The 20,793-nt window shown below is 34.4% G+C and overlaps 6 protein-coding genes and 1 non-coding gene across 8 annotated transcripts; 3 read left to right on the top strand and 4 right to left on the bottom strand.

Annotated features, from left to right (window-relative positions):
• The first annotated feature begins 1,374 nt into the window (after positions 1-1,374).
• On the top strand, positions 1,375-3,868 carry LOC8287115 (probable pectinesterase/pectinesterase inhibitor 21). The gene is made up of 2 exons (XM_002512413.3): positions 1,375-2,685; positions 2,922-3,868. The coding sequence occupies exons 1-2, from the start codon at positions 1,635-1,637 to the stop codon at positions 3,617-3,619; spliced, it is 1,749 nt and encodes a 582-aa protein (XP_002512459.1). The 5' UTR covers positions 1,375-1,634; the 3' UTR covers positions 3,620-3,868.
• Positions 3,869-7,447: 3,579 nt separating this feature from the next.
• On the top strand, positions 7,448-9,964 carry LOC8287114 (NKAP family protein UM04995). 2 transcript variants are annotated; one of them, XM_048369949.1, is made up of 6 exons: positions 7,448-7,743; positions 8,367-8,445; positions 8,535-8,597; positions 9,241-9,285; positions 9,363-9,419; positions 9,542-9,964. In XM_048369949.1, exons 1-6 carry the CDS (start codon positions 7,496-7,498, stop codon positions 9,632-9,634), a joined length of 585 nt encoding a protein of 194 aa, XP_048225906.1. In that variant the 5' UTR covers positions 7,448-7,495; the 3' UTR covers positions 9,635-9,964. The 2 variants fall into 2 exon arrangements, with proteins under 2 accessions (XP_048225906.1, XP_002512458.1); XM_002512412.4 differs by having other exon boundaries at positions 7,460-7,731.
• Positions 9,965-11,405: 1,441 nt separating this feature from the next.
• Positions 11,406-12,536, bottom strand: LOC8287113 (putative invertase inhibitor). The gene has a single exon (XM_015715108.3). It carries the CDS (start codon positions 12,253-12,255, stop codon positions 11,599-11,601), a length of 657 nt encoding a protein of 218 aa, XP_015570594.1. The 5' UTR covers positions 12,256-12,536; the 3' UTR covers positions 11,406-11,598.
• Positions 12,537-12,762: 226 nt separating this feature from the next.
• Positions 12,763-14,699, top strand: LOC8287112 (epoxide hydrolase A). The gene is made up of 3 exons (XM_002512410.4): positions 12,763-13,678; positions 13,990-14,231; positions 14,315-14,699. Exons 1-3 carry the CDS (start codon positions 13,214-13,216, stop codon positions 14,559-14,561), a joined length of 954 nt encoding a protein of 317 aa, XP_002512456.1. The 5' UTR covers positions 12,763-13,213; the 3' UTR covers positions 14,562-14,699.
• A 210-nt stretch (positions 14,700-14,909) lies between these two features.
• LOC107260769 (60S ribosomal protein L18-2) lies at positions 14,910-16,703 on the bottom strand. Its single transcript, XM_015715109.3, has 5 exons — positions 16,549-16,703; positions 16,356-16,445; positions 16,117-16,245; positions 15,832-16,014; positions 14,910-15,260 (listed from the first exon to the last, which is right to left on the bottom strand). The coding sequence occupies exons 1-5, from the start codon at positions 16,549-16,551 to the stop codon at positions 15,102-15,104; spliced, it is 564 nt and encodes a 187-aa protein (XP_015570595.1). The 5' UTR covers positions 16,552-16,703; the 3' UTR covers positions 14,910-15,101.
• Positions 15,573-15,656, bottom strand: LOC112533767. Its single transcript, XR_003078130.1, has one exon. It is a non-coding gene; the product is annotated as a small nucleolar RNA SNORD25 (small nucleolar RNA).
• Positions 16,704-17,614: 911 nt separating the features above from the next.
• On the bottom strand, positions 17,615-20,153 carry LOC8287111 (malignant T-cell-amplified sequence 1 homolog). The gene is made up of 8 exons (XM_015714941.3): positions 19,969-20,153; positions 19,806-19,887; positions 19,633-19,700; positions 19,435-19,532; positions 18,872-19,008; positions 18,629-18,696; positions 18,271-18,334; positions 17,615-17,900 (listed from the first exon to the last, which is right to left on the bottom strand). The coding sequence occupies exons 1-8, from the start codon at positions 19,977-19,979 to the stop codon at positions 17,883-17,885; spliced, it is 546 nt and encodes a 181-aa protein (XP_015570427.1). The 5' UTR covers positions 19,980-20,153; the 3' UTR covers positions 17,615-17,882.
• Between the last annotated feature and the right edge of the window lie 640 nt (positions 20,154-20,793).

The following is a 20,793-nucleotide window of genomic DNA, read 5'->3' as shown; positions in this document are numbered from 1 at the left end:
TAGTTATTTGCTCACTCATTCGAAAAAATTTCTCTTATCTATTGCCACGTGAGCTAGTCTCAGCACATTATCTAAAAAAATTGCCCGAAATAGTAAAATTAAGAAAAAACTGAAAACTTGGTGTTTAAATGCAACATAATTAAACAACTAGTTAAATATGTTAAAAGGCAATAATTTTTCGGTAATTGGGTCAATCTCATATTAAAAATGATTATTGATTTTTATATTTAATTCATTTTAATCAATTAGATTTTAATTTATTTTATTTCAATTATTTAATTTTAGTTTTGGCTATAATTTTAGTCACTCTGACAATAAAAAAACTTACATGTCATTTTTTTCCTTAATTGCTCTTTTCTTATTGATTTTTTTGCCATGTCTCAATTTTTTTATTTGCAAAGTGACTAGATTGAAACAAAATTAAAATTGAATGACTGAGAAAAAATAAATTAAAATTTTATGAGTAAAATAAAACTAAATATAAAGTTCAGTGACCATTATATTAACCAAGGTAAGCCTTTTTAGAATAATCACATATATCTCTAATATTTATTTCATTATACATTTTTATTTCTATTCTTATAAAATTATACACTTTCATTCTTTTGGTGTACGTAAACTTTCATTAATTAGTTCGGTAGTTGAGTGATTACAAATGAAAAATTAACTTTAGTTATAGACATTATTTTATTTTACATATAGTATCTTTATTCCTAACATTTTACTTGACCAATTAAATTAGTCCATGACATCAGTATTTTAACCAAAGAAAGTAGTAGAGACTAATAGAAGAACCATTCTAACGAAGAGAATATAAAATGATGCATATCTTTAAGAAATGAAAGACAAAAGTGTAGAAATTGGGAAAGTTCAAGGGGATATTTGTAATTGTCACTCCTATTTATTCATTAAAATAGAATATATACACAAACTTTTCAAAAAGAAAATAATAATTTAATGGAGTCTAATTAGTTAATTTCATGTAGGCTTTGCCTGCTGACCAAAGGAAGACCTAGACGCATTAATGTATTAATGCATGGTTAAACTTAAAAGGTATCCTTAATTAGTAGATGGTAAATGCATACTTTTTGGGTGTAATGTTGAGATTATGTGCTAAAAAATTGCGAAATAAGAGGAGAAATCAATGGAGATAAAAGAGTAGAAGAGATGAAATTTAAAGAAAACACCAAGAAAATTGGTTCTAATAAAGCTGTATATATCTTCAGTTTAGAAAAGCAATGACAACCAAGAATCGGTTGCCCTCTTTCCTCTCCTTATGCCTCAAATTTCCTAACAGAACTAACTAACTATGAGACATAACTCTCTTTAAATTTAAACTTATTTATAAATACTTTTCTTGTCTCAGCAACCACAACTCGGGAGGTGTTTCAAGAATTCCAAACAAGTGGGAGGCCATATCATTGGCTCTTCGAAATCCCTCTCCCTTGAACTGCAGCTGCCTTTGATTTGCGTTCTGGGGAGAATTTTTATCTTTTTTCGTAAAGAAAATAGGAAAAAGAAAACATTAAGAAAAAAAGTTAGGAAAACAATCTTGAGGGAAAGAAAAGTGGTGTGTTATCCCATTTTTCTTTCTCCCTCCCTTTTGGTATATTGAAGATTGTCCAGCCTCGAAAATGTCCTACGGAGAAGATTCAAAGAGGAAGAAGAGATTAGCCATTATTGGCGTCTCTTCTTTTCTCCTTGTAGCTATGGTGGTTGCTGTCACCGTTAGTATTGGTTTCAACAATGATGGAGAGAGCGAAGATGACATTAACGGAAAAAACCACAAAAGCAAAGAGGTGTCTGCCTCCATGAAAGCCATCAAAACTCTTTGCCAGCCCACATATTATAAGCAAACATGCGAACGAAGCCTTGCAAAATCTGCAGGAAACACGACCGACCCCAAAGAACTTATTAAGATTGCATTCAAGCTTGCTGAGAAACAAATTGATTCTGCTTCCAAGAAATCACTTACCTTGCTAGAACTCGAAAAGGATCCAAGAACTCGTGGTGCTCTTAATAGCTGCAAAGAACTCATGACCATGTCTATTAATGAGCTTCGGAGCTCCTTGGAAAAAGTTGCAGACTTTGATTTTAGCCAATTGGATGAACTGATGGCAGACATAAAGACTTGGCTTAGCGCTGCCATTACTTACGAAGAGACTTGCCTGGATGCATTCGAAAATACAACTACCAATGCTGGAGAGAAAATGAAGAAGGCATTAAAGACTGCAATGGAAATGAGTAGCAATGGTCTTGACATTGTTTCAGGAATCTCTTCTGTGCTTACAGATCTTCAGATCCCAGGTGTAAGTCGCCGCCTTCTTCAGGATGACATTCCTGTTGCAGGACATGGTGATATATCCCAAGCATTTCCTGCCTGGATCGATCCTGGTACACGACGACTCCTTAGTGCTCCTCCTTCAAATATTAAGCCAGATCTTGTTGTTGCTAAGGATGGCAGTGGAGACTACAAAACTATCCTCGAAGCATTGCCACAAATCCCCAAAAAGAGCAACGAGACTTTTGTGCTTTATATCAAGGAAGGAATCTACGAAGAGTATGTTGAGTTCAATAGGAGCATGACCAACTTGGTGGTTATTGGAGATGGTCCTGATAAGACTCGCATCACTGGTAGCAAGAATTTTGTCGACGGAATCAACACCTACCGCACCGCAACAGTTGGTAAGTATGCCCTCCTAATTAACCTTTTCTAGAATAGAAATTTTGCCTTTTCTATATCATCAATATATTACAGGTAAGTGGCTGTACTTAGTGACTCATTACAGTAATTAGAACCATTACTCATCTGTGAGACTCGATATTAATTGCTCGTTGCAGCATTGCTTTTCCGACCACAAATCCTTAATTTTCATTAATGTGCTCAAAATTTATACAAATTGGAATATTTGGTGATGCAGCTGTTATTGGAGACAACTTTGTGGCTAGGAATATTGGGTTTGAAAATAGTGCTGGTGCCATTAAACATCAAGCTGTAGCATTGAGGGTTTCATCAGATTATGCTGTCTTCTACAATTGCTCAATGGATGGTTACCAAGACACACTATACACACATGCCAAGCGCCAGTTCTACCGTGATTGCACCGTTTCAGGAACCATCGATTTCGTATTTGGTGATGCGCCAGTCGTCTTCCAAAATTGTACATTCTTGGTTCGCAAGCCTTTAGAAAACCAACAGTGCATAGTGACTGCACAAGGCAGGAAGGCAAGGAGACAACCATCAGCTATTATCATTCAAAACAGCACAATCACTGCTCATCCTGAATTGGAACCTGTCAAGGACCAGTACAAGTCATATCTTGGCAGGCCGTGGAAAGAGTTCTCAAGAACAATCATCATGGAGACTTTCATTGATGATTTGATTCAACCTGAAGGATGGTCCCCTTGGTTCGGAAGTTTTGGACTGAAAACTTGTTGGTATGGAGAATACAATAACTACGGTCCTGGTTCGGACATGAAAAACCGTGTAAAATGGAACGGAATTAAGCCTGTTTCTCGCCAGCACGCCATAGATTTCACACCAGGAAGATTTCTCCGAGGAGATAGCTGGATCAAGCCAACAGGAGTGCCTTATGCACCCTACTTGACGAGACCTTGAAAGCAACAACTTTTTTCTTTTTCACTTTTTAGTCTGTCTGTGTGTTGTATTGCCTATGTATGCTTGCCCTAAATACACACAACTAGATTTCCCTGAATTTGTATAAATAAGAAAACCCGTAACTTCACCTTGCCCTTCAGGTTTTCTGTTCTTTAATTCTTTTGATGTTAGTGAACAGCATTACTTCTACACAGACATGGATCTGTTCTTCTTTAGTAAAATCAAACTATAGAGTCCTTTTACCCCTTCTCTTCTTACCTTCATACATAATGGCCTTAATATGTTCTTGCTTTAAAATACATATACATATTATATATACACACATTATATCTTATTTATGTCAATTACTTGTGTCTATCTGATCATAAGTACTAAAATTTTGTGAAAACAAAAATAATGAAATGATTTCTGTTTGCAGCTCCTGCATATCATTTTAATCATATGAAAGTAAATTACTATATCTTTAAGTAATTTATTGATTCATGGATTTCTCTATTTTATTTTGGTGCGATGATTTTCATTAAACTTCCAACTATTCGAATTTTGAGAAAAAAATTATCCCTAAACAAATTTTGTTTGTGATTTTATCCTTGATCAATGCTTAATATCGAATTTATTTTATTTTAATTATCTAATTACATTCTTAAAATAACCAATAAAAAGAAGTGACTTTAAAATAAAAATACATTGCGAAAATAACTAAACTCTAAAAGGAAAATAAAATTGAATGAAATGAATAAATAAAAAATTAAATTACTAAATTAAATTTAAATGCAAAATTTAGAGATTGTTAATATAATTATCTCATTTCCAACCATAGCAAAATTGCTATACTTCTTATACATATAACTTTTGTTTTTGTAATTTGATTATATAAACTATTTCAAGGCTAAAATACTGAAGCAAATTTGATTAATTTTGTATCTATACTCTACAGTTTTTAAATTTTTGGATAATTCTTTTTACATGACTTTTGATTTACATTCATATACTAATAGATGAAAAATGATAACCTAGTAAACTCTTTATTATTTTAAAGTTTTTTTATGGTAATTTAAGAAATAATAACTGTTGAGGAACAAGACCAAAGCACAATCAGCAAGGACCAACAGTCCAGGACCTCCAGGAAGAACCAACAGACAAAGACTGTTGGTCATAGCCTCAGACTGGATCATCACAGGCATCAAAACAGGGAAAATGAGCAAGGAAGAAAGGTCACTTCCACCCTTCCCAAGCTAGAAAAGAACGTTAGAATAAGATCATAGACAGCAAAGAACCGTTGCAAGTATACTTGTATATAACAGATCACACATGCTTAATAATCTCAGAATTCTGTATTAACAATTCATCACAGAAATAATATCCTTTCAATATTTCAATATGGTATCAAAGCAGGAGTGATCCTGTCATCACTTACCCAGAAAAATAATCAAATATCCAACCAAACAAATTTCTCATCATGTCTTAAAACGATCTTACCAAGCTCACCAATATAACCTTAACAGGCAGTCAAAATTATTTCCAATGGTCGAGGGCAGTATACATCGGCCTCAGTGGAAGAAAAAAAATTGGTTTTATCACAGGGACTCAAAAGAAACCACAACCAATCAACCCAGATCAACCAAGAAAGGAAGAAAATGAGGCCATCGAAGATTGGTAGACGACTGACCACATGGTCATGTCGCTTCTAACCAACACAATCGAGCCTCAGTTGCGAGCTATACACTCGGCATCATCACAGCTATATGGGAGCTGACTCGAAGCGATTATACGGGCAAGAACAAAACTTTGCGCATATATTCCAGTTGAAACAGGAATTGGCACAAATAAAACAAGGAACTCGGTCCAGTGCGAGTTACGCAACCGAGATATTAACTCGGTAGGAGGAGCTACAAACTACCTCCTACTCACTACTGATCCAGAGGAAATAAGGCAGAGAGTGGAGTAAGACCTTGTGTTCACTTACCTGGGCGGGCTCGAGTCAAGCTACGAGGCGGTTCGATCACAGATCCTGTTATCTAGCAAACTCCCCAGACTCGACTCGGTTATCGCCCTTGTGCAACAAGAGGAAACCAGGCGAGCCACTATGGGAGCCATGAAAAACCAGAATGACACAGAAAATAGGGCCTTCATCTCTCACCCGCGAGAGTTGGCTCGGGTGCGAGGGACGCCTAACAACGTCACGAGATGTAGCATCTACACCCGCACCTTCGCCCGACGCTTAATCGAGGAGAGCACGGAAGGACTGGGGACAGAAGGGACAGAGACGAGCGAAGAAAAGAAGAAAGGTTTGGCGGCGTGAGTATGCTGAACGCATCTAACCCTAAGGGTTATGATGCGTTATTGACGTGGAAAGCGGGTCCATATCGGCCACCTAGTCCAACTGTATATGGGCCAATTCTGGCCCAAGGCTCAACCCATCGGTCGGCCGGCAATTCATGGGTCGCTTCTGGGCCGACCCGACCCATCAAACCGACCAAGCGCGGATCTAGTGCAAAGGCAGAATACAGAGCAATGGCATCAACAGCCAGCGAATTAATATGGATCAAGCAAGTTCTTACAGATATAAGGATTAAGATCAAAGAACCAATAAAGATGTACTGTGATAATCAAGTAGCAAGACATATTGCCTCAAACCCCATTTTTCACGAGCGCACTAAACACATCGAGGTAGATTGTCACTTTATAAGAGAAAAGGTTCAATCTGGAGAAATTAAAACTCCATTTATCAGGAGCAATGAACAATTGGCAGACATCTTTACTAAGGCTCTAGACAAATCTCATCATCATAGGCTTCTCACCAAGATGGGTTCCATTAATTTATTTGAACCCACCTTGAGGGGGAGTGTTGAGGAACAAGACCAAAGCACAATCGTGAGGACCAGCGGTCCGGGACCTCCGGGAAGAACCAGCGGACAAAATTTGGTCATAGCCTCAGACTGGATCATCACAGGCATCAAAACAGGGAAAAGGAGCAACCTTTCTTCCCTAAGGAAGAAAGGTCACTTCCACCCTTCTCAAGCTAGAAAAGAACGTTAGAATAGGATCATAGACAACAAAGAACCGTTGCAAGTATACTTGTATATAACAGATCACACATGCTTAATAATCTCAAAATTCTGTATTAACAATTCATCACATAAATAATATCCTTTCAATATTTCAATAATAACAAAAACAAATCTAATAGAATGTATTACTTTTTAATTTGATGTTTACTATTCTAATAAAAAAATTATTTCATATATAAATAGATATTAATTTATAATACATTGATAAAATTATTATAAGTCAATAAAATATGAGACGCCATATTAAAATTTGGTTGAAAATATTTAACTAATCTTTTAGAAATCCTTCAATTAATAATAACAAAAATATCTCTTATTATACTATTTTATTTTAATATATAATATTAAATTTAGTTCTAAAGAATTAAAAACGGTTTTAGATTATTTAGTTATTATTTATAAAATTACAATTAATGTTAATGCTATAGCTTTTATATTTAAAATTTGACTATTTGTTTTATTATAGAACACTTAATTCTCTCAAAAATCAAAATCACATACTTTTTGTAATAAAGAGAAAAATATAAAAAACATTTTGAATTTGAAATAATATAGGAAATAAAAATAAACATGTAAAAAGTTTTTAATTTTTGAAATAATAGAGGAAATAAAATAAAAATGTAAAAAGTATTTAAATTTGACTAATAGCCTAATAGAGGACGAAAAGATATATTTTATAACTTCAAGAATGTTTATGTAATTGACCCGACAAAACGGGGTTTTCCGAAAATCTGGGCAAATTGCGATTGCCTTGTGAAATATCCGAAATCTAAACGCAAAACCCTTCGTGCTTATTGTCCCTAAAATGGCGGTATCATCGTCTTCTATCTCCTCTCACACATCCGGTTCCTCAACATCGTCCGATTCTTCATCCTCTCATCATCACCGTCGCCGTCACCATAGTAGCCGTCGTGAGAGAAATAGAGATGCTCTGAAGATCCGGAAGAAGAGCAATAAATCTTCCCATTCAAAAAAACGCCGTCGGCACCACCACCACTCGTCAGATTCTGATCAATCTTCCTCCCACTCTTACTCTTCCAGGTTCTTAGAGTTGTAAACCCTAAATCAATCTCTTATCTTTTTTCATGTCTTTTCTTCTTTTATTATCTGAACTTTTTTTCTTTATAATTTATTAAGTTGTTTCACTTGACTCTCTTGGATTTTGATTCTTTTGCACGTTTTCGTTTTTTCTTGGATATAAAGTTTGTTTCTTTGAGCTCAATTTGATATGGAATTTGAAAAATTAGATTCTGAATTGAAGCTGTTGGTCTTGTTTGGAAAATTAAATTTCGCCATTTCTTTTTGCCATGATTTCATTTTATTTCTTTCGACCAAACATTAGAATTCGCTTAATAAACTTAAAAGCATTTGAATTTGTGCATTTTTATTTCAATTATTTGAATCTGTGCATTTTTAGAGTTTAGAATTTCTAAATACTATGAATGTCATCAATCTTGTTATGAAGATGCGACTAGAGCATAGGCAGACTTAGAAGGTGGCTTCCTGTTGCCAGGCTTTTTGAAAATTACGAACCAGACTGAATTTTCATTCACTTTTTGATAGAATTTCTATAAGTGGGTAAATATATGGCATGTGGAGTAGAGGCCTGGTAGGAAGTGTTATTAGTTTCTCTGTCTTTTCTCCTAACATCTTGCGTCTTTCTTGAGTTTCTGCAGAAGTGATGATTCATCTGATAGCGAGCATGAAACATCCAACCATCGAAAGAGGCACAAGAAAAATGACAGATTAAAGAAGGTCATCTTTATACTCGTTTTGTTTTCCTTTTTCTTTTTAGATTCTCTGCTTGTGTATTAATCTCATATCATTGCTCGTTTGTTCTCCAGAGCAAAGAAAAGGACCAAAGTAAGAGTCATCGCCATAAACGTCAGAAGCACAAAGCGAAAGAGGTAAGCCCCTGCTCTGCTTTTTAAGTTTTTACCTTGTTTTAAACAAGATTGTTAATAGAACTATTACCTTAGTCTAGCGGCAAGGTGAGACCACCGTAGGAGTGGACATCAAACCTCACCAAGCTCAAAAAGAAAGAAAAAAAAAAAGATCTTATTCTGATATAGAGTAACCATGCCGTAGGATCGCGCCCATGGAAGAATTCAATTAAAGGGTATTCTCTTTAGTCAATTCTCATGTTTGGAAAGGTCATAGTTGCTTGACTTCAATTTGATGCAATTTAAATAGCAAGGCATTTTGAACAAAATGAAATCATGTGGCAATTGACATGATTTTTTCAAGAATTCAGTTCCTGCTAATAATTTGTTCCCAACAAGACCTATGTTAGTGAATATATTTGAAAGTAAAGAATGTATGTGTTATTCGTGCATTTTTTTCTTGATTTGGTTTTAAATTGTTTGGCATTGAATGCATAGATGATGTATTAATATATGAGATACTTATAATACGATCTGCCTGTTTTATGGTGGCTCTTTGAACATTGGAGCTGGGGTCTGTGACATGATGTCTGGGTGGTTGCTTTTTGACTTGCCTGGATTTTGTTTCTGCCTTCGGGTTTGTCCTGGCAATGGGAGCCTTCTATAGAAGCAGCGGGAGGAGAGAAATAGTAGCCCTGTACAGCTTTCCAAGGTACATGCATCCACTGAATTGTGAACTGCACTTTCTACTTTTACCTATTAAATACCTACATCTTTGGCTTTTTGCAGTTCTTAGGACGGGCCAAGGACGATGGTGTGCGTCGCAGCGCAGTTTCTGGCAAAAAGGTTAGGTTACTCATTTTCTATGCTATAGAACTATAAAATTTCATTTAGAGATGTTATAGGTACTAGTGACCAGCAGTTCTTCATCGTCTCTTTTTTCTTTTTTTTGTTTTTTGGCTTTGTAGATCTTACTGAAACTTGAGAAATCCAAGGAGGATAAGGAGGCAGAAAATAAAAGGAATGAATTGCTGAAATTCTTGAACGCTAGTTTTGATTGATTTAAGTGACCTCTATGACAAGTCCTTAAGACCTACTGATGGAAGAACGCAGCAACTAGTGCATCTCTGCTGAAGGATCCAAATGTTTGTTGCCTTCTCAGTCGAAAGGAGCAAAGATATGTTACCCAAGATGGCGATATTTGGCAGACTCGTATTATCAGGATATTTTCTATGGGGTCACATTTATCACGAAAATGTAAACATTGTCGAATTGTCTTGAGCTACAGTGGCTCTTGAGAATCACCAAGACATTGCCGAGAGTCCTGAATAGTATGAATTTGGTAACATTATTACTTTTTTGGATGAAATGCATGATGATAAGTGTTTTAATTGGGTGGTCTCAGGATGCACGCAGGTTGCGGAGATATCTGATTTAGTTATTTTAAGAATACATATTTTTGAGCTTCACATGTGATCTTGCAATTGCTTTTAGTTTCTTCTACACGTGAAAAGCCTGTATCAAGTAATTCTTACAGCTTAATGAAGTTGTAGAATTAGAAGACAACAAATTCATCAGCCACTTTAGCAATAAATACAGCCACTTTCGTACATATGAATTGGTGCGCTCTTACTGGCGAAATTCATTAGCCCAATTCGAATTGGATAGACTTTTAGCGATCTATTTCAAATTAGTAAATTAGTTTTAATTTTAATTTACGGGGAAATTATAAATTAAAATTTTATTAATACAATTATAATTTTTATAATAATAATTAAACTAGTATTAAAATTATTTACTCATCCTGTAATTAAAAAGATTATCACAAATAATTAATAAATAATCTAATAATAAATATTTTTTAAATATTTTACTTAGCCTTTAACAATTTAATTTCTAATCCGAGTCTCTTTTTTTTTTTTTATTTAACATTTGAAAGTATTTAGAGCCCTAAACTTCTATAAAGAGAGTAAAAGGATAATTTTTTTTTTAAAGGGTCTAAAAATGAATTAGCAACTCATATATTAATTCAATTTTCATTTATTGTGAAATTATAACCACATTAATAATATTAGTTGATAATTTATTAGATAAAACTAAAATTAATTCTGGATATATTGCTAATATTTTAAAAAATAAAAACTGTGTATGAAATTTAAAAACAAGTGGAAAGTATAGAATTTATTTATAAAGATAAAAAATCAGAAAAAACGGCGGGTCGTCCGTCCTCAAAGTTGCTGATCCTGACCAGAGAAACAAGGGCAGTATCGTAATTGGCGCCCATGTTGCAAATTTCTCTATATAATAGGCCGTTCAACACAGACCGGTTTGAGTTAGGGTTTTAAACGCCGAATAGCAATGCTCCTCTCGCTCTCTCTGATTAGTATCTGAGGAGGCAAAATTTTGTAAGATTGGTATTCTGGGTTTTAATTTTGGGTTAAAGATTAGATGTTTATGCATTGTTTTTAGCTTCATTTTGTTGATATCTCGCACACAGTTCTTCTTGGAATCTACATTTAGTTTCCAGGATTTTATCTGTGCGTATAGCGAACGATCCTTTCTGCTTGAGCCTTCTCCTTAAATTTTAATCCATGGAGATGTGCTCCAATGTTATTGGGTCACATTATGTCTTCTTATTCAATCTCTGTTTTTAAATACCTTTTTCTTTTCTTATACTTTTTCATAATAATTATTTTAAACTTTCAGTTTTGGGAAAAGAATTTATCAAGAATCTCGGTCCTTTCAAAGAATCTGTTGAGCGGATCTAAAATCAAATTTGATTCCCTGTCATTTCACTGTTAGTTCAAATTTGATAATAACGAAACCGAAAAATTATAAACTGTGAACCCAGAAAATTATTGGATATATTGGAAAGATTTAAGTAATCAGAACCTTAACATGTGAAGAGAAAAGCTCTGCTTATTCAAATTCCAATTGTACTAATACATTCCCCATTAAAGGACTATACTGCCAACCGTAGTCTCTAAGCACATGCTTTGAGAAGCAGCAAGTTTTTGCAGCTTTGCTAAATTTTAGCCAAAAGATTGGACATTGTCAAAATAATGCTGCAAAGCTGGTTAAACTTTGTGTTATCATCAGTTAATGGAGATTTAACTCCATCTTGTTCCTTGAATGCATCCTCGCATGTTTGGGAGTCTGTCATGGCAGCAGTCACCCATGTATTAACATCATTATAAGATTTACCATCCACGGCTGCTGTTGAGTCTTCAACTTGATCAATTGCATCTTGGTAAATCTCAGAGCAATCGTCTAGGCATTGCTGGATGAATTCATCTTTATTTGACTTGGAGATTTGGTCAATCTTCTTGTGTATTTTAACCCCGTTTAATGATGCCATCTTTAGTGCATATTTTGTTAGGCTTGGCAAATCTTTCACGTCACTCTCTGGGGCTGCTCCTAGAACAGTTTTGCAGTAGTCCTTGTATAAGGTTTGGTCACATGTTTTGCTTATTAAATCTGATGTTGCTGTTTGGTGAGTTGGAACGGCAAGAAGTAAGACCAGGAACAAGATTGGGAAAGGCATTGTTAACGTTTCAGAACACTTTTTTCCTCTTATGTTTCTTTTTCTTTTTCTTTTTCTTTTTCTTGTAAAGAATGCAAAGGGAGAGATGGATTCTGTTTTTGGGTTATGGTTAAAATTTAAGGATGGTAATTGAGGCATTTTAAAGGGGTTTTTAGCTACTAAAGAAATGGATATAAATGGGTTATTGGCCACTTATCTGCGACAGAAGAGCTTGACCATCCATGGATTAACTTCTTAAACAGTCTTCTTGGGGTTATTCTGTTGACAATGTGAGGTAAAGCCAACCTGTTTGCAATATCCCTAATCTTCAGCCGAAAAACTCTTCTACAATGTGACCATGTTTAAATAACATCACGATCGAGGGCGTCCCAACAATCTAAAATGCATGTCTCTTTATTACCTGTTACCTGTCATTGTTAGGCGGAGAAGACAGCAACTGATGTGAACAACCCATCTCCTAAATGAATTGCTGCTATATAAAATTTATCATGGCTTGAAGTTGGAAAGTAGTTTGGCCCCATGCTATAATAAGCTTCATTTAATGTATTTTCTGAAAAAACGAGTTATTGAAATTGTCAATTTCAAGACCCAAAGATCATAAACTCATTCAATTTCCCTAATGAACTGTTGAATGACTAACACATGTGAAATTGATCATTTATATGGGTTTGCATTTTAAATTATTTTGCACTTATTAGTTTAGTCTGACTGAGTTCGAGCTAGAGCTAGAGTTGGAGTTCTCCATTGTCTTCTCTTGTAAAGTATAATGTCACGAAAAAGTTGAAACAATAAAACCTACCAAAATTAAAATGTATCATGTATGAACACAGACAAAGCAAACCCCAACATATTTCATGATTTAAATTATAAAAAGACAATCACTTTCTGCCATCTGCATTTATATTTCCATGGTCTTACACTGAGATGGCCAACTGTCTACCTTGGAAAGCTAAGCCCTAATTGACATTATATTAAACCACCCAGTCTCTCATTTACTGTCATTTACTTCTCTCTGTAGCTCACCACAACCTTATTCATGAGCTGAGCTAGATCACATAGAGGGGGGGAAAAAGAAAAAAGTACATAAACAAGAAAAATGGAGGGGATTATGCACAAAACGGTGAATGTAAATGGCATAAAGATGCACATAGCTGAGAAAGGAGAAGGGCCAGTCATACTCTTTCTTCATGGATTTCCAGAGCTCTGGTACACTTGGCGCCATCAGATTCTGGGATTAACCTCGCTTGGATACCGAGCTGTTGCCCCAGATCTTAGAGGCTATGGCGACAGTGATGCTCCAACTTTATGCTCTAGCTACACCTGTCACCACATTGTTGGTGATCTTATAGCTCTAATTGATCATCTTGGAGTAGAGCAAGTTTTTCTTGTTGCACATGATTGGGGTGCTATTATGGGATGGTATTTGTGCTTGTTTAGGCCTGATAGAGTGAAGGCATTTGTTTGTCTAAGTGTTCCTTTCAGGCCGAGAAATCCGAAAATGAAACCTGTTGAAAGCATGCGACTTCTTTTTGGAGATGACTACTACGTTTGCAGATTTCAGGTTTTTTTCTGTGTTTATTTCCCTGGCATGCATTACTTTGACCTGATTTTTTAGTGCAAAAAAAAAACCCAGAGATTTTTAGCTTGTAATCAATAACTGAACTCTAATGTTTAGTAATTTGGTGGCAGTCTTTTACTTTTTTTTGTAGCTGTTTCATTTGCAATGATCACTAAATCAGGAGCAAATAACACATATTTAATTTGAAATGATAAGTTGGTTCTACTATATTTGGTAGATATGAAATTAATGGTTGGTGCTCCACATTTTGTTGGTTATCAAACTAATGCAATAGCCAATATCGAATTGCTTAGGAACCGGGAGAAATTGAAGCTGAAATTGCACGTTGTGGCCCCGCAGAAGTAATCAAGAAAATTTTGACAGACCGAAAACCAGGCCCCTCTTGCTTGTTCAAAGAAAATGCATTTGGAATTTGTCCAAATAATCCAATAACCTTGCCCTCTTGGCTTACAGAAGAGGACGTTGCTTACTATGCAGCCAACTTTAACCAGAAAGGGTTTACTGGAGCTTTGAACTACTACAGAGCTATGGATTTGTATGTTCAGTTACAGTCCTCTTAGTAATGCAAAATCATGTTTCCATTTACCTTGTGCTAATGATACAGTATGGTTATTCCAGGAGTTGGGAGCTGACAGCCCCATGGACTGGGGACTCGGTGAAAGTTCCAGTGAAGTTTGTGGTTGGGGATCTTGACATGGTATATACCACTCCAGGAATCAAGGAATATGTACATGGTGGTGGATTCAGGTATTACGTGCCATTGCTTGAAGAAATCGTTGTGATGGAAGAAGTTGGCCACTTCATCAATCAAGAAAGACCAGAGGAGATCAACAAACTTATCTATGAATTCATTAGGAACTACTGATGTAGCTTCGTTATCTGTTTTCTCTTTGCTGAATGGTTCCTCTCCTTATATTTTTACTCAGCAGTTGAGATTAGTCAGTATGGTCCTCTATTTATGTTTTGCAGATGAGATTACCCAGAATGCTAGACGTGTCTTCTAGTTTTGGCTTTGCATGAAGAAATTACGAAACCAACCATCTTGAACAAACCTTTCTTTCCCTGAAATAAATTAGGCAGCAACCGATAATCGACAGTATGGCTTGAATAACTATCACATCTTGAGGCTTAAGTGCTGAGGTTTCATTTTAGCAAGGAGAAAATTCTTGGATCTCAATGCAATACATCACTTGAAGTATAAAATTTCCAAAGATATTTAAAGATGGCAAGAATTCATTAAGCATACCCATGTGTCAGAGAAGTATGATTGCCCACATAAAACAAATTCATGCTAATAATCGATAACCAGGGGGGAATAACAAATTCCTTGTAAGAGTCTAACAAAATTTGGGATACAAAACTAAGAAGTAAAACAACTGTCTCACAACTCAAAACCAAAAACAACTCAAACCCTAAAACCCCTGCTGTTCCTCCTTCCTCTAGCTCTCTCAAACTTCCTTCCCTTTGATCGCACATATGGTTTGGTATGGCTGTGAGGCACACCAGGAGCTGGGCCAAAGTGTTTCACGGCTTCTCGAGCATTCTTTGGACCTCTTAAGAGAACCTGTGAGAACACAATTGCATCAATAATCTTTCGAACAATAGAGAGAATATGCAAAGGTAAACACAATCAAAGGAAGACGGTTATAAATGCTGTAACAATATATTGCGAAGGCATAAAGCTTAGCAAATGAATAAAACAGCTTTGTTGTCAAGCCTATGAAAATGAATTTTCAACCACCTACTCAGTATAGAATGCAAAATTCCTTTTAAGCAATTCCTAGACAGACATCATATTGCAAGTTTTGTTTATCACATGTAACAAACAACTTAATATCATATAGAAAATCCACAGTAGCAATGGGAGCACTATACAAAGAACTCAGTCCCTTAGATGTTCAAAAAGAGTTGCGATCATGACCGCAAATCATTACAGGTCTGTAGACTCATCACTGCTCCTCAATAGTCTCCCATTTACAGTAAGAACACACAAACAGCAAAGTTTCAGATAACCATTTTCTCAACACTTTGGACATGTAATAAGACATAGGTTTCACAATATCTAAATCAAACCTAACCCACAAAACTAATCCAACAGTTCAACGAATTGAACTAAGATATAAAGAGTATTATACCGTGTTCTGTCCCAAAGGAGCTCTCATAGCAAGCTGGTCAAATGTAAGACACTCTCCTCCGGCCTTCTCAATCCTAGCTCGTGCAGTCTCTGTAAACTTCAATGCTGTTACTTTCAAAGCAGGAACTTCATAAACCCTAATATCATCTGTCACTGTTCCAACAACCACTGCAGTCTTACTCTCCTACACATACCCACAAAATAAAAACAACTAAAATCAGATCCACCACTAAAATTCTAAATCACATTAGAATAAATTAATTAACTTTAGTAAAAAAAATCTAACCTTTCCTTTCATGAAAGTGATAAGCCTAGAAAGAGAAAGCGGTGCCTTATTGATCTTGCTCATAAATAGCCTCTTCAAAATCACTGCATTGAATTTGCTTCCGGTTCTCCTTACCAAAAATCGGTATAGCTAATAGAAACAGTCATTATAAAAAGAAAACAGACAATCAATAATCACATTATAAAATGAATAAAACATCATTTTAAAAGTAAATTTTTTTCTTAAAAAAAAAACTATACCTTGACGAGAAGCTTAAGGTAAATATCATCGGATTTAGGAGCTGTACGCTTGGTCTTCTTGCTCTTACCTCCTGCTTTCAGATCGATCCCCTGGAAACGAAATGAAAACGACAATCATGCTTAGTTAAACGGCGGGAGAAAAACATAACAATACAATGCAAAGAAATGTAAAGGAGGAGAAGAAGAAAGAGACCATTGATGCTCTCCTGCTTGTAGGCTGCTGCTGCTGCTGCTGAAGAGGTGGAAAGGGAACAAAAGTATAACTAGGGTTTTGAAGTGAATTTATAGCTGGATTTTTCTGCTTTTGATTTCATGATGGGCTTGGGCTAGTTTTCAAAATCTTAATTGGGCTACTGACCCAAATATTATTAAAGTTTATTCTTCAAGATTTGTTAACATTGATTCATATTTATTCTCAATAATTTTTATGATTTTTATTCTCTTTTTTTTTTTAAGAGAAAATGATTTTTATTCTTAAAATGTTGTGTTCCATTTTATTAGTGTTTTAAAATTAATGTGGAGCTCACTATATTTTTGCAATGTATATAATTGGGCTATCCGCCTACATCAGCACTGAACAAGTAAATTCTAAATCTGTTAATGTAATATATTTATAAGTACTAACATAGCTGGACCATGTACCTTAATTTATCAAAAAAATAAAAATCTCATATAAAATATCATCAATGAATAAATAAACCAAATGATTTTTATTTTTAATAATTTTCAGTTACAGACAATTTCTTTAAAAAGAAAACTTAATATAATGTAGAATTTATTGTTGTTCATAACCAATTATAATTAAGATAAAATATGTTTATGACAACATAGAAGTTAATCATATATAGCATAAACATGTAGAGAAATCTAAAAATAAAAATAAAACTATTAATAAGCCTCTTTTTCAATTACACTGATTTTTTATTCTATTCTATTAAACTCTTAATGCTTTTATTCCTGCTTTGATTAAAACTTTTTTACCAATATTTTGTTTATTCTATTAAATTTTTATAATTTCTTTTGAGAATACTAAATCTTAATATTTTAGTTTTAATTTTAAGTTTTTAATCTCTGTAAAATTAAAAATACAAAGAATCGATGAAATAAAATAAATATTTAGGAACTGAAAAAATTTAAAAGCGAATTTTGCCAAAAAAAAAAAAAAAAACACAGAGCAAATTTTATAACTACCAGTGGGTTAGGCACGGGGAATGGGAACTGGGAGGAATGGGGTTCTCCCCCGAGGCAGACACCATCTCTCACAATCAATGGTTTCAAAACAGAATTAATGGCAATTTTGTTGTAACGACATTAATGCCCAGAGCTCGAAATTGGGCCTTAAACAAAGGCCTTCCTGGCCATAAGGCATTCCAATAAAGGAGTGTACAGGCCCAATATAACTAGAAAAAAAATTTACACGACTCCGTTTGCAACATCTAGAAGAAGACGAAATAGCTGCAGTTCAGAGATGAAGCAAACGAAGTTAACTCTTCTTTTGTGAGATATGCAGCTGCTCTTGGTGATTCCTCAATCTAGACGCTCCGTCTGCAAGATAAGACAAGTTAGCGTTACTGACTGCATCATGTTTAACCAAGTTAATAAGTAAATAGCAGATTGAACATGCAGCAAAAAGAGAAAGAGATAGCAACTAAAAAGTAAATAAGTTGCCTCTGCTAATACAATAACAGACTAATAGCATACGTGATATGAAGAATATGGAGCCCATCATGACAAGCAGTCGAGCAAAACATGTAATGTAGGATATAGAGTCCAAAGTTGGTACTCTTATGATATGCCATCATTGCAACTTCAAGAATTAGTGCGTCGTACATGAATGCCTATCTTAGTACTAGTAGCAACTGCCAGAAATAAAGCACTATTGATTTGAATAGCATAAAATGGTGTAGTGGCTAACCTTCCAAAGGCCATCATTGAGATAATGCATGTTGTCCACTCCAATTCCCTTGTTAATTGTCTTTCTGTAAACCGAGCAAATATTCTACTTAATTTAATTCATTAATTAAAAATAAACAAATATGAATGCCCTTGTGTCGCTCCTTGTCTCTTCTATTTAGGTTTTATTATGTAAACATTAAGGGAAAAAAGGAAAAAAAAAAAAAAAAAGAACCTCAGTTGGCAGCTCTGGCATATAAAGACCGAGATACTCAAAACACAGTGACCATTTATAAGGCAGTTGTTCAAAGAATGATCAACATGCCACCTATCGAATTTTTCTACACTATCATGAATCCAGAAGATGGTTAATAACTTACATATCTTTTGCTGACATTTTTGTAAAGCCAATTGCAAGAGCATGTTGCTTTCCTTCAGCCATTATGGCCTGTGAGTGTTCAAGTTTGTAAATCAGAAATAAATATTATAGAGTGTTAATAAAACAGAAGGGAATAGCAAACTTTTAAGGCAGAAAATCAAAAATGGAAAACCAAGCTCCTTAAGAAATGAAAGCAATTCATCAGATATGGAACATTTCAAGCACGGCAGAATACATTTCATACCACAGGAGTTTCTGCTTCCACTTCCTCATCCAAAGCACCGCCTGGAGATGTAAGTCCAGGACACATTATGTTTGCACCAGCAAGTACAAATTTTATTGCACCCCTGTCTACCTGTAACTTTTTCATTATGTTTGGATCTGCAAAACCAGTGATTTATTACTTAAGGATAACAAAGCTTAAATTTTCGTAAGAGTAGAATAAAGTAAATGAGAATAATGTTCAAGATTTTCTAAAATCAATAAATAGAGATGATTAAAATAAAGTGACGCATTAATACTGTATTCTATCCTTATCAAGCCTAACTAAGAAGGCGCACATCATTATTTGATCATTAGACGACTACCAAGAAGTAATGGTCTTTAATTTGCACCTGAATCCCATATCACAATAGAAGAAAATATAAACATAGGATAAAATGCATAAGATTTTCTCCTTATGATCCACCTTTTAACTTTTATCTAAATTCATGAAATAAACGTCAAAGCCAATCCAGAAACAAATATTATGTCGAAGAAGAAGAAGAAAAAAAGAATATCGCACATCAAGGAAGCAAAGTAGTTTACATTGGTGGAGAAGACGCAGAGTAGGCATGTATGGCCCATCACGAATATTAAAAAACAGAGGAACACTGTTCACCATCACAAGATTCAGATGATTTTGACTGCATAAAATATTTCAACAATGAATGAGAAACAGCAGGTGAATAACAAATAAAAAAAAAATTAAAATAAAGATAAAGCCAAATACACACACACACAGACCATTTAGCAACAATTAAAGGTGACTTCTTTGGAAGCAAATCATCCAACACGGGCTCAAGTCCTGGATACTGCACTAGAAATGTAAATTCTTTGAGCATCGATTCAAAAATGTATACACAATAAAGTCTGCAATTGATTGAAATTGAACAAAGAAACGAGAGGAAACGCCTAACCTCATCAGCAATACTCTGTCGAATTTTCCTCTGCACGGATGCTTTCACTTGATTTTGTGAAGACACTTCGTCTGATGAAAACCTAATTGAAGGCTGAACAGTTAAAAAATTTATGCTCATAAAAATTATACATTTCTAAGCTATAAAGTTGCATAATGCTTACTTTTTGAACATGTTGGATTGGTAGTGACAAAATGGGAGACTGATGGATTCTTAACAACTAAAACAATTTAGGGTTTTGGATCGATCTAAAAAATCTTTTTTCCAGTTCTAGTACTCAAAAAGTTGTTTATCCAGGAATTAAAGAATTTTGGAAGCTGCGGTTAGCGCACAGCGCATGTTAGTCCAGCGTGAGTATTAAGCCGATTTCTGTTTGGGCTTACTTTGTTGGGCCTAGTTGCTGACGGGTCATTATTAGATATGGATTTTAGATCATGCCATTTAAGACACTAACACGAGCAAAGGCCATATGTGTCTGAAGTTGAGAGACATCTCTTAAATTAGTTATCCATCATTCTTAGATTAATTGTTTATCATTGACGTGCCAAACTTTTACAAATTATTCTTTCGTTTTAAATATGTAAAATTTATGGAGTTTATTTATAAATTTAAAATTTACATACTCAAATAATTCATAAATTTAAAATTTATATATTTTAAATAAAAAAAATTAATTTAATATTTTATATAATTAAATTTATATAAAATTAATTAATGTAAATTAAATTCTAATAAAATATGTAAAAATTTTAGATATATTTTATATTAATTTATCAATATATTTTATAATATTAAATATTTTTAAATTTTTTATTTATATTTTATTTTCTCTATCGTATTTTTTTTTTTAAATAAAATAAATATTTTAATGAATTTATTAGATATATTTACTCTCCCGCATTGTTGGGAGTAAAAATAATTATACATTGATACGTAACAATAGAAATTAAGAGAAATATAACTTCACAGAACAGCTCAACAAGTACTC

Source organism: Ricinus communis, chromosome 10 (assembly GCF_019578655.1).
Source record: "Ricinus communis isolate WT05 ecotype wild-type chromosome 10, ASM1957865v1, whole genome shotgun sequence".
Lineage (NCBI taxonomy): Eukaryota > Viridiplantae > Streptophyta > Magnoliopsida > Malpighiales > Euphorbiaceae > Ricinus > Ricinus communis.
The sequence above is the reverse complement of the archived record's forward strand: the minus strand, read 5'-3'. Positions and strand labels throughout refer to the sequence as shown.